Source organism: Oxyura jamaicensis, chromosome Z (assembly GCF_011077185.1).
Source record: "Oxyura jamaicensis isolate SHBP4307 breed ruddy duck chromosome Z, BPBGC_Ojam_1.0, whole genome shotgun sequence".
Classification (NCBI taxonomy): Eukaryota; Metazoa; Chordata; class Aves; order Anseriformes; family Anatidae; genus Oxyura; species Oxyura jamaicensis.
In genome coordinates this window covers 29,009,659-29,023,012 of record NC_048926.1, presented here as the reverse complement: position 1 = coordinate 29,023,012, position 13,354 = coordinate 29,009,659, and the positions used below count along the sequence as shown (strand labels likewise).

Sequence of the window (13,354 nt, the reverse complement as noted above, 5' to 3'; positions counted from 1 at the left end):
TTTTTTTTTTTTTTTTTTTTTTTTTTTTCTGTTATAGCTTGTCACAGCTTTTTGTGGTCTTACAAAATACTACTATGAAAGCTTTGAGGGCATCTGAGGTTCATTATGAAAGATTGTGGAGGAACTTTGCCAGCCTCTTGTTATTTCTTTCTATTTTGATGTCTATTATGTTGATATCTCCTCAACTCAACAAATTAATTGTGTAATTTGCCAGCACTTCGGAGTACAAACTTCTTACTTGTATATAGAGGAGTACTGTACCACAAGTAAGTCATACTTTTTTTTTTTTTTTTTTTTTTTTTTTTTTACTTTTTTTTCTTTTTCATAGAATCATAAAATAATTAAATAGGAAGAGAGCTGGTCAAGTCTCCTTTGCAAAGCAGGTTCCACCCAAGGTTGCTCAGGGCTTTATACAGTTAAGTCTTGAACACTTCCATGGATAAAAAAGTTCACTGCATAACCTCTCTGGGTACCTTCTTCCAATTTTTCTCACCCTGCCCTGGTTCTGAAATCAATTCTTCAGGAGGACACCAAAGATGTTCTTCTGAGTTGCCAAAAAGTCTCTGCAGAGGTATGAAAATAATGGCGAAGTGCAATTTGAAAGGAGATAACCATGTTGTTGAAACTGTAGCATTATCTCTTACTGTCAGATAGGAGAAGGAAAAAAAAAAAAAAAGGAAAAGCTTAAGAATGTATGGAAAAAATCTTTCCTGTTAGGTGCTTTTCTGGTGGTGTCTCTCTAAGGCAGAGAATGACTGATTTATTTTAAGCTTTTTCTTGCTTTTTGCAGAAGAAAACTGACACTGTAATTTGGGATTTTCTTCATCTTTTGTCATGATCCAATCACTTACTGTTACATTCTGAACATCATCCTTGTATATGAGTGAAAAGGGCATGTTGAAATCATCTGTACATTCTCACTGTAGTTTACAATTACTTTTGGACCAACTTGAGCAATTTTGAGACCCTTTCACCTGAAATTCTGATGTGTTGTATCTTTTTCCCACTTGAGTTGACATGACAGAAGTTAAGAAGTTAGTTAGGACTTTATCTCACCTAGTAATGATCTAGGATAATGCACATAATGATTACAGATGAGCACTCTAGCAGATTTCATCAGTAGGTGAGGTGCTTTTACAGCAAATTACAGAATAGGTGTATGAGTTTTATTTTAGAATATCTGCTGCCCTAAATTTTCTGCTACTATCAGATTAAACTTACTTACTTGTTCATAGCAAACTAATGCTGTAATGCTTTTAAGAGCTCTGCCCAGAGAAGCTGTGGATGCCCCATCCTTGGAAGTGTTCAAGGCCAGGTTGGATGGATCCTTGAGCAACCTCTTCTGGTGGGAGGTGCCTCTGCCCAGGGCAGTGGTGTTGGAATTAGATGATCTTTAAGATCCATTCCAACCCAAACCATTCTATGATTATATGATTCTATTGATCCAGATTTTTGAAAAAGTAATATCTTTACAACTATTAGAATGCTAATAATCTCAACTAGGAGAAATGACCTGACTCTCCAGAGGCTTAGGAGTGAACTTTGTTATATTAGTCTAGCTTGGAGTTGGCCAAGAACTTTAAGGGGCTATGTCTTCAATTCATTCAAACTTCTCTGAGGAACTATGGCTATTTGTCATTTTTTTGAAACAACATGTGACTACCTCAGAAGTGAAGCTTTTTTTTAATCAAGTTTTCAAGACTTGGTGATTCCTAGCTGTGTAAAGAATGGAAGGTTTGGATAAAAATAATAATAGGCTGTGAAACTTTTACCATAGTCTGCTGTCTTTATTATACAATTTTACCAATTATTTAAAATTTTCTACAATGGGTCTTGCCCTACTCAAAAATATTTTTTGACTTAATAAAGGTAACTTTGCATTAACTATACTTTTGTCAATTCCTGTAGACATGGGTCTTTGATTTCATTCCCAGATATCCTTACTTTGAACTTGTCATGATTTCCAAAGATAAATGTAAAGTGACTTGCTATCTTTTGCCTCTCTTTGTATTTGCATATACCAGCTTCCAGCACTGGAGGATCAGTGCAACAAAATTTTTGTTTTGCAGATTTCATTATTTCCTGAAATGATTAAGGAAATCCTTCTTCTTGGTTACTGTTTTGAGAAGTTCACTGAGTCATTTCTAATGTTTACTTCAAACCCTTTACTTCTAATGGCTATTATTTGAATTATCAAATTGTTATCAAATTATCTCCAAAGAATTAGAGTACTTAACAGGTGTTTCTCAGTGCACATATTTAAATGCTTCAGGCACTTGTTATTTTTCATTGAAAATCTGTGAACTGTACAGGAGTCTCCTGTCTGATTTAGCAAATTACAAATGGGATGGATACAGCTTGATTTCTCTATCTTCTCTTTTCCTTGTATAAGGAAAATTAATTAAATGTATAATTGTATAATTAAATTTTGAGTGTTTTGTTCTAGGTTTTAAATCTCCCAACTCAAATATATGTATTTAATAATAACCGTATGTGGTTCTCTCTCTTTGGAAATTGGATTAGTGTAGTTTAACTGAAATAGTAGGTGGAGTCTCATGTTCAGCTACTCCTCTGTTAAGTGTTCACCATTACAATTATTTACAGTAGCTAGCTAACATGAATGAAGAATCCTTGACAATATTGTTACATTCATCCAGGTACTTCTTAAAAAAATTAGATGCTGATCTTCACAATAATTCTTCTCTGTTTAATAAAATTTGAAACTATTTTCTGTGTCTTTAAGAACACCATAAGCCAAATGAAACATTACTCTCAAGTATGACTGAATCTTTTCCTATCTTGTCATTGGATGTTCATCTTAATTTACTGTCCTTGTATTTTTTACTACATTTGTGTCTTTACTATTTTTCTTTTCCAGAATACAACATATTTTCTAATATACTGAAGATATGCTGGAAACAAAAGAAGGATACCTCTGTGTTCAGTCAGAGAACAGATGAAGCATCTGCTGCTCAGTATTTTCAGGTAATGAAAGTTTTCAGTGCCAGTTTGTGAAATCTAAATTGCCATTATTTTCCTGACTTCAGTAACCAGGCCAGTTAGAAAGATTGCTTAGGTTTATTCAGACTGGTCAAGACCTTTGTAATTTAAGTACCAGTAAGACTGATATAAATGGGATTTATCTCTCCATCTCTCTCTCTCTCTTTTTCTTCCCCTCCTCCATTCCTTTTAGTTTTATGGCAGTCTGTCTCAACAACAGAATATGATGCAGGATTTTGTGAGGACGGCGACTTACCATAGAGCTATACTGCAGAACCACATAGATTTTAAAGACAAGGTAAGCTCTGTTAAATCTTAAATGTTGCAGTGTGATTTCTGATTTTGTCATTTTGCTCTTATGTTGTGAGACATAGTTTGACTGAAATTGCTAATCATTCCTCCATTTTTGGTGAAATTTTGTAATTTCTTGCTATGTAGTCTTGCTTCTGAGATCAACATTCTCAGTCCTCTCAGCTTTTTTCTTTATGAAGAAGTAATGCGTGACACATTATTATTCTTACTATCTTTCCAGAGTCACCATAAATTCAGTGGCATCTGTTTTGAGAATGATTGGCAGGACTTATATATGGTAGTGAAGACAATGCCATACAATTAATTTATACCACAGAATTCTGACTTTCTAGTTATTCTTTACTGTACTTTTTATAAATCTTGTATTTATTTACTTCTTTCCTGGGACTACATTTATTCATTGAGCATTGGTCTTCACCAAACAATTCATAATGGTGCTTAGCACAATTCATAATGGTGCTTAGGCTCACACTTTTTTTTCCCCCTGGCGTTGATGCAATTCATTTTGAACCTGGATGGTATGAGAACAGTTTAGATTTTCCACAAAGTTATATTAATCAGCACTGAGTTGAGTTTATCTTGTATTGACCAGTCAGTTACCTTCAGTACACATCTGTGCTCTTTGTTGACTGAAGTTTGTGTTATCTGCAGATCCTTGTATGACACTGCTCACTTCTCTTAATAAAATTATTAATAAAAATAATGACAAATAGCAAAAACCTTAGACCACACTGAACATTCTGTAAGCTATAGGCAGTTTGTAAGCAGCAGCTTAGCCACCCAGTGAGATTGTGTTCTAGGGCTTAGAATGTCCACTGAGATCATGTGAGCTGGTCTTCTGATGTCCAAACAGAATATTGCAAATAAATAAAGATGGAGAGAATGAAGTTAAATTTCTGTATACATATTTTTACCCTGTTATCATTTCTTGTGTTTTCTCCCTTTCCCTTTCCTTCTCTCATCTTCTAAAAGGAGCCTCTTACTTCAACTCATACCAGCACAAATGGTCTTCTACATCACCAAAATGAGTCTTTAATAACATATAAGCAAGTATTGAACAAAACATTTCCCTCTAAAAGTGTAGCATATTTAGAGCCAAAATGAGGAGAATTGTAAGTATGAAATCTATTTTGATTTTTTTTAAGATTGTTATGTTTTAGCTATTAATTATTTTTAGTAATAAATTCAAGTCAAATGATTATTTCTCTTTGCCATGTGACTTAGGCAAAATATGCTTCTTTAGAAACTAAATATTTACCTTCTTAGAAAGAGATTTCAATCTCTGTAATTTCTTTCAAGCCTGAGATAATTCTCCTCTCCTATTTAATTCAATAAGGTTAGCAAACGAAATGTGTACAGGGCTGTGCCAGTTTTCTATAGGCATCAGAATCAAACTCCAAAGCATGTGGTATTGGATGATACCAGCTGGGTAAGCTGAGCTATTGTATCATTAATGGATTAAATTTTGTACTGGAACATGGAACTTAGTATATGATGAAAGAAATAACAGAGAAAAGATTTTATTTGCAATTCACTTCATGTCAGTTAGGATACTCACATACTATAACCCAAAAGGATGATTTTTGTATGTAGGTAACATACCTTAATTTCATTTTTGTGCCTGCAGTAAGGAATTCAGGCCTTGTATAGTCTTTGCCTCTGAAGGAAATCTTGCTGCTGTACAGCAGTACAGCTTGCTTACTTTTACTCTTGGTTTATTTATTTTCCTAACTGTTGGAGGTGCCTTGGCTTCTCTTCAACATACCTATTAGTAAGACAATTACACACTGGGTGTTGCTGGCCACCCATGTAGAAAATGATCTTTCTTTTTCTTGATTCTGTTGAGAAATGGCAATTTTCAGAGTAAATGTAGCTGAAAAAAAATTTGAACTATCTTCATTGTGGCAAAAAAACATTCCCATGAGAACCTGAGAATCCCATTGTGCTGAGACGAGAGCAGGCCAGTTTGGAAATACTTCAGCTACATTTATCTTACAACCAGGAAATGCAGGGCAGACAGAAATGTTTAATGATGGCAGTGAGGAGATTAAAAAAGGCAAAAAGTGCATAATTCTTTTCATACCTTCATTACTGAAAGAAATTTCATTCAATTGCTATTTGACTTACTCTGTTTCCTACCTACTCTGCATTCCCTCAGTGTACTTTTTTTCTTTTTTCTTTTATTCTTTTTTTTTTCTTTTTGCTATTTTCCCTAGATTCTCAGATGGTTTATTACATGGACATTTTTGCTTGTAGTCAAAAGTTATCTGTTGATAAGGTATATTTTTCTTACTCCAGACTTTTTATTTATTTATCTAAATAATTATATTTATGAGAAAATGCAACAGGTAATCTGAGTTGTGCTTGACCCATTGAAAGGGTTCTTGGTGATAAATTTAAACACGCTGTGTCTCAGAGGTAAGGCACTGTGGGACCAACTGGAACAGAACTTGTGTTGACTATTTATGTATATTGAATCTTAAAAGAATAAGGAGAACTCATTCAGAATATGATGAGTCTAAGGTCGGATACTGCACATTAATCTAGTAGTCCTTACTGACAAACGCTCTTCATGTTTACCCTTAGAAGGAAACTTCTTAGAACTTTCACTATGTTTTTAAAGTAAAACTTTGTCTTGGATTTTGAGTAGTTGTATTACCAAAAGAGGGAAATTAAGGTGTTTTACTTTTTTAAAAAGGAAAAAAAGGCTTTTAACTAAATTTTACAGTAGCAGCATGTGAAGCTGTTTCAAACTGAGTACAAGCTGACACATCTGTATTTCTTCTAAAACAAGTCTAAATTTCAGAACCTTTTAATTTTTTTTCTTTGTAATCTTTTTACAAATAGTTTACTTAAAAGCAAAACAACTTGAATCATAATATCTTTAGTGATCCTGGAGGAAGGATAACACAAATTATCCGTTCAGATTATGGAAAGGCACATGTTTTGATTTTTGTGTGTGGGTGTATTTTTTGTTTGTTTGTTAAAAAGGAATATTTTCTTTATATAATCTTTCTAATATATAGTAATTTTGAATGATAGATGTAATTGTAGATATATGACATTTTTGCTTTTAGTTTTATATGCTTGCCTTCTTACAGTCTTCTTTCCTCAACCCCTACTCCTCACCTCTTTTTTGGAAAAGTCCTCTTCAGGACTTCAATTATGCAAGTACTTAAGTATGCAAGCCTATTACCACATGTGAATAGTTCCCATTAAATTCACATTTGGCATGTTATTCATCTGTTTAGGCAAAAGAGGAGCAGTACTGAACTGTATTCAAGAGGGTAAGGTATCCTTTATTCCTGACTATAATTTCTGGTAATTAATGAATTAGCTGCACTCAGATTTCAAAGTAAATACCGAAACACATACAATCTACCACCTTTACTCTAAAAGTGAATGACACTATCATGCCCCAGCCACCTATCTTAAAATTCTTACTTATCTTAAAATTCTACTTTTCTCTTCAGAAATGTGTATATTAGTATAACATATTGAATTTCACAGTATTTCATCTTGATTGCTCTTACTGCTCTGATCTTAGAATCATAGAATTATAGAATGGCTTGGGTTGGAAGGGACCTCAAAGATCATCTAGTTCCAACCCCCCTGCCATTCACTAGATCAGGTTGCTCAAGGTTCATCCAACCTGGTCTTAAACACAGGGATGGGGAATCCACAGCTTCTCTGGGCAAATTGTTCCAGTGCCTCTCCAACCTCTGAGTGAAATATTTCCTCTTAACCTCTAATCTAAATTTCCCCTCTTTAGTTTAAAACCATCCCCCCTCATCCTGTCAATATCTGATTGAGCAAAGAGTCACTCTCCATCTCTTCATCTTTTTTTTTTTAAGTCCCCTTCAAATACTGAAAGTTTGCAGTGAAGTCTCCCTGGAGCCTTCTCTTCTGTACGGTGATAGAATGCTCTTCCTATGTGAAGCAAGCAGGGCTTGGCAATGATTGCAGCAATGCCAGTTGGGGAGCAAGGTGTGGTATAGCATCATTGGATTGCAGTGCTTTTGTTTGGAAAGGACCCCTGAAGGTCTCTAGTAGAAACCTAGTGCTTGAGGTCTGTCTAGTCACATTTTGAATGGATCTGAGAATAGAGATTCCACACACTCTGTGAGCAACCAGTTCAGTCTTTAAAAGAAAAAAATCTAGAAAAAATATTAAAAATTCTCACTGAGAGCATGAAGTGCAGTGTGGAAGACACAGATGTTAAATCCTAAGCCAAGGACACTTTTAGATATAAAAATGCCTTTCTAATTAATTGAAAGGAAAGACCCTACTATAATTAGGAATTAAAAGATAAGTGAAGATCAGTATTTAATAGTTACTCCAGCAACTAAGAATTACAGGCATGTTATTCACTCTTTCTCAAGGAAAAACAAACAAACAAACAAAAAACAGATCTTCATGAAGTGAGTCCACAGGAGGATGATGACAACCTTTTCAGAATCTTAAAGGCTTTGTTCTGCCTGAAGCCAAAGAAGAAGGAGAGCTTGGCCCAGGAATTTATCTTCCAAAATCTGAAAAGAACAAAGAAGAAAGAGATCATCCAAATAAGTAGTTAATTAAAATATCAGTAATTAGAGTTTAAAAAGGGGGGATCTTAACCCAACAGAATAGTCCTGGCAGGACAGATATAACAAAACTTTTTTCTGATGCTTAACATGAAACAGGTTTTCAGCAAGAATTTATGTTGTCATTAACGTTAACATGATCCAGGTATCATTCACCTAGTCCCCATCAAAGATTTATTTTATTATTTAAAGAAGAGCAAATTGGCTTTGTTCTATCTCTGACAAACAGCTTGCTTTAGTATTAGTAAAGTAAACTCAACTTTAGTCTGCATGAAATAAAACAGTTTCCATTCTACTTACTTTGACCCCATGTGATGTTTTCTGTATATAATCCTATATGGAACGAAAATAAATAAATAAATAACAAGGTGATTTTAATTGCTGTGCAATGTGCGTTTGTTCAAGAATAAGGTTTTAATGCAGACAGGAAAAGAAGGAAAATGCAGTACATCACTTCTATGTATTTTTGGTTATCCAAAGAGGAATCTTTTTTTTTCAGACGCAGTCACCAGACACTTGAATTTTTGAAAACTTTAAGGCATTTCTGTAGCAATCGACATGACATCTTCATATTTTTCTTTCTTTTTTCCTTTTATTCTCAAAACATTACATTTACAGAGTTTTTATGCATTTTTTCCCCATCTTGAGCAGATAAACCAAACTTTGAATTACAGAGGGAGGAAAGAGTTGGGACACATGCTGTAAAATATTATATGTAGCTTGAAAAGTTTTCAAACTTCTGCACTTCACAATTTTTACATACAGATGAAGTAATTACAGAAAAATTTCAGTATACAATGAAGAAAGATGAAGTGCACTTATGGAACTTTTCAAAGGTTATTAGATTTGCCAAGATGGTATGATCAGTCTTAACTTTTTCATTCCTTTAGAATGAAGAATTCTCAAGAACTGCAACAAAGATGTGGAAATCATTGCTGAAAACTAACAGAGGTTGAAAAGTCCTGTCTTCTATGAAATTTGACACCACCTTTATATCTTTATGAAGTTTGCATAACTAGGATGAGTCGTTTGTGAAAGCTTTTCTGAGTTACCCAGTAAAGAGACACTCTTCCATTCACAGGACAATATACATTCATCCAGAGAAGGCATATAGTATATTTATAAGACAATAATATATCTAAACTAATAAAAGTAGACCAAAAAAAAGAAGAAAATCATAAATATATAGCTGGTCACTATGACCTAGTCATGTACATTTTTCATGCAACTTCCTCTACAGTAAACTCATGCATGTATAGCATGAAATAGAGATGTGTCTGAAATTTCAATATGAAGAATCAACAGTGGAAATTCTTTCTCTGGTGCCTAGGTTTGAAACCTCTGTTTTGAGAGAAAGTGGGGGAAAAAAAAAAAAAAAGAGTTTGGATGAGTTTAGATTGGAGAAATACAAGGGAGATCTGTCAGTTACCTGGAGAGCAAAGAAAGAAATGAACAACCTACTTCTTTCTAACTTTCTTAGAAGTGAGGGCTTTTGTTGAATGCTGGAGCTATCTGTTCAGTAATGACTAAATAGAAAATAAACAAAAAATAAACGTAATCTAACATACAGCACAAGTGTGTGATAGTTGACACTGGTCTTGCTGAGATTTGAATGATTGATCTAGTCATGAGTCTATAGTTCATTTAATCTTAACAGTCATCCTCTTAAATAGGTAAAGTGAGGGGATGCTCTACTTTCTTCTTCCTCATCTGTAGAAGTGCATTAGACATCAGAAGATTCTTGCAAATCCTCCTGCTCCCCAGGAATGGCACAGACATCTTCATCTTCCGTCAGCTCTTCAGCTGGCTTTCTGAGAATAGTACAAGTGTATGAATTTATTTTGACGGGTCACAACATGTAGCGCCTCAACATGTGCTCAAGGGCCATCCAACTGTGGATCTAATGTGACCTGCATATAGGTTCATTACTCTCCAGAGGATATTTTGTAACAGCATTTGGAACCCTTTTTTAGTCTGATGGCCCATTTCCTTTTCCCATTATCATTCCACAGATGTGAAATGGATGTGAAAATCAAAGTAATTGAATAAACAAAATGGGAAAAAAAATCAGTAAGCAGAATAAATATTTGAACAATGATATATACTATAGTTTTATTCCAGATATTTCACATCATGGAGTGATTTTTCATTTGAAAATACATAGTTCTGTATTCCTTCAATAATAATTACTATCATGTCTTCCCTCCCTCCCTGTATTGGGCTTAGGCTCAGTATTCAAGTTTTCCTCCCAAGGAAAGTTTGATAGAAAAAACTATTTCCTCCAAACCATACAAATGTAGTTACACCTGAAAATAGTCTATGGTCTCTTAAAAATATGCTGTTGCTGCTAGAACTTAATCTGCTGTTGCAGATTAGGGTATTAAGATTCTTCATAAACATTTTTTTTTTACTTTTTCATGTCAAATTCATAATCATTTTGGGATAGTGCCAGACTTACTAAATATAATATACTGCTACAAAAATGTTATTACTGAAAAGAGGTGTCAGAAAGTGATTTTTAAATACTTTATTTCTTTTGGTGTGCCTTTTGTTTTCAAGGTGGTCCTAGATGTCGGCTCTGGATCAGGAATCCTTTCGTTTTTTGCAGTGCAGGCTGGAGCTAGAAAAGTCTATGCAGTTGAAGCCAGTTCAGTGACAAAATATGCAGAGGTAAGTGTTTTATTTGAGGCAAGTGTTAGAATGGTCTAGTGTGAAAACATTAGAGATCTAGAACTCTGTCTTTAAAAGGCTAATGCCAAAAATTTCATTTTGATTTTTCTAATAAGTCAGATCTCAGTGGCAATACACCTTGGATGGTAATTTTTGAAGGTGATCTAAATATTATAATGTATCAAGTCTGTAAAACATAGCATCACTGGTTTTGTGAAAAACTTGTGTTCATTGTTATAACTGTGATTAAGTTTTTTACTTTCAGAAGCAAAAATCAAAGCAAAACAAAGAAACAAACACACACACACACACACGCACACAAAAACAACAACAACAACAACAAAAAAAAACATTGTTTTTAAGGGCTCTGTGAAAAAATATCAGGGTGTTTTTTTCCTGTTTTTCCTCTTAAACATCCATGTGATCAGGTGGTTGATTGAGTTTCCTGATAAGCATTACCCTTTTACTCATTCAGCCTTATTATGAAAAAACATGTTTTTATGTTTACAAAAGACATGTCTGTAGAGTGTATTCAGTTGTAAAAGATATTTTTCAGGCATTGCTTTTACAAAGTATTATAATATCAGTCAAAGTAAGTTAAGCACTGAAAATGGTATAGAAAACTAAATGCCTTAGGAAAAGTCCGGTGCCTATAAAGGGCTAATTCTAAATAGCAGCAACAGCAAAAATCTCCATGTCTTTTCTCACTGTCTTGGGTGAACATCATAATGTGTGGGGAGAGTGAGAGCATTATTGTTACAAATTTTCTTAATGCTGATCACCTCCTTCTGAGTTTTTACAGTAGCTTGAATGTAGAAGAGGGTAAAAAGTAGTGAAGTGAAGGAATTTTCATCCCACACCTAGTAAAAAGTTGCAGTATCCAGATGTCCATTTTTCTTTTTGCTTTGCTGATCTAGATTATAAATGTCCATGAGCAGGACTGGGAGTCAATAGTTCCTCAAAGCCCACACAAAGTGCATCCAGCAGTTCTGTGGAACCTCCTCCCTTATGTCATGATTCAGCAACCCAGCCTTATTCATGGTAAAGGCTAGTGAACACCAATTGTTAATTTTAATACTGTAAAGGAAATGCGCTGATATTGGAATTGAGATAATCCATTCAGATTTTAAGGAAGAAAATGTGGATACTTGACATTTTTATTTTTCTCCAGGCAGAAATTTATAAATTCTATGTATTTTTCATTCCATCTCAAATGCAAAACTCTTAATAATCTCCCCATATACATTTTGCATTCAAAATATTAAAAAAATATAAAAATATAAAAATATTGTAGCACATCTATCTCTTTTGATTCTTCTAAGATATGTGTATATACTATTATACATATAATTCACCTGAGAAATTTCCTATGGTCATTTCCTGCTTCTATCTTATTTATGTCGCTGCTGACAAAAGGCTTTATTATGTGTTTGTTAGTATGTGTTTGTTACTTTTGGAACTGGTTAGGGTGTACTGACTTATCTGCTAAATACTAAAAGGAGATTTCTAGTTTTTATTATAATTTGGATAATGAGAAAAATTCTACCTAATTAAAAGGATTTTTTTTTTGCTGTTGTTTGACAACATTAAGCAAAGGTTGGAAGGTGTCTATCAGAGGGAATGGTGGAGAGTGGTTCTTAGTTCATGTAGGATTTTGTAAATAGATGCAGTGTTGTCCAGTATCTTTGTTTCATAATAGACACAAGTTTTATGAAAACATAATAAAAATAGCAAAAGACAACTTGCTTATCCTACCAGGTAGTGGGTATTGGCTCACTCAGTGAGTATTTGTTCATTCAAAACAAGGCCCAAGTCAGAAGTCAGCAAAATCACTGGTTGTGGTAGGGTACATGTTGCACCTGTAGTCTATCAAGTCAGGTATGTAACTATATTGCAATATAAATGTGAGTAAAATATGGCAACTTCTTGATAGAGAAAAAGCATGAAACCATTGGCTTCAGGAACTGAATTGCTTTTCTTCTGGGGTGGATTAAATGCTAAAATGATAAAAACTAGGATTGATAAAGAGAAGTGAAGAACCTTATATATCTGTAGATCCTTGAGACTGTGGGCTAAAGTGTTATTTTTAGTTTGGTAATTCATAGATTTTTGATTATTTTCTTCTCCTTTTACTTCCCCAAATGGGACTCAGTTTTCATAAGAAGTATAATAGATTTCTGTGGTCATAATTTCTTATGAAAACTTGTTCACTCTTATGAACCGTATTTCAGATCAGCTGACCTATTAACACATAGCATGTTTTAAGAATTTATTTTTTTTTTTTCAAAAAAGGATGCTTAGCTGGATCAGTCAATTAAATTCCTATACTGCATATTCAGTATACTATTTGTCATTTCCTCATCTTCCACAATGGGATTTCATTAGTATGTTTTATCAAGTATCTGGATTATAAAATGAATGTTACTTTCCATCCATTTCTTCTCACATTTCTGTATGGATTTATTGTATTTAACATCTGTTTCAGATATGTACTATATAGCAAGCTGAATATGAGATTAATGAGTCTTTTTCATTTTTTTTTTTCTATTTTAGTACAAAGGAAGTATTCCAATACAATGAACTACCGACTAAAGTGAAATTATATTTGAACAGTAAAAATTAATGTTATAGTACTACTTACTGAGAAAGTTGTTGATATTACAATAGGTTCCTCTTTATGGTAAGAGGTTTATTTTGAAAGAATTATATTTAAAAAAATTGAGAGTGTTGAAAACTTTATACTGTGAACAGATGTGCAGTGGCAGAACATTTGAAAATTACGTTAGAAG

The 13,354-nt window shown here is 33.7% G+C and overlaps 1 protein-coding gene across 1 annotated transcript in view; it reads left to right on the top strand.

Annotated features, from left to right (window-relative positions):
* Positions 1–13,354, top strand: part of LOC118156098 (histone-arginine methyltransferase CARM1-like) — a 76,985-nt gene that overhangs the window by 35,500 nt on the left and 28,131 nt on the right. Inside the window, exons 3-5 of the mRNA XM_035309885.1 lie at positions 2,879–2,985; positions 3,194–3,298; positions 10,455–10,565. Of these exons, the coding sequence (XP_035165776.1) occupies positions 2,879–2,985; positions 3,194–3,298; positions 10,455–10,565 (323 nt within the window). The remainder of the gene's footprint in view (positions 1–2,878; positions 2,986–3,193; positions 3,299–10,454; positions 10,566–13,354) is intronic.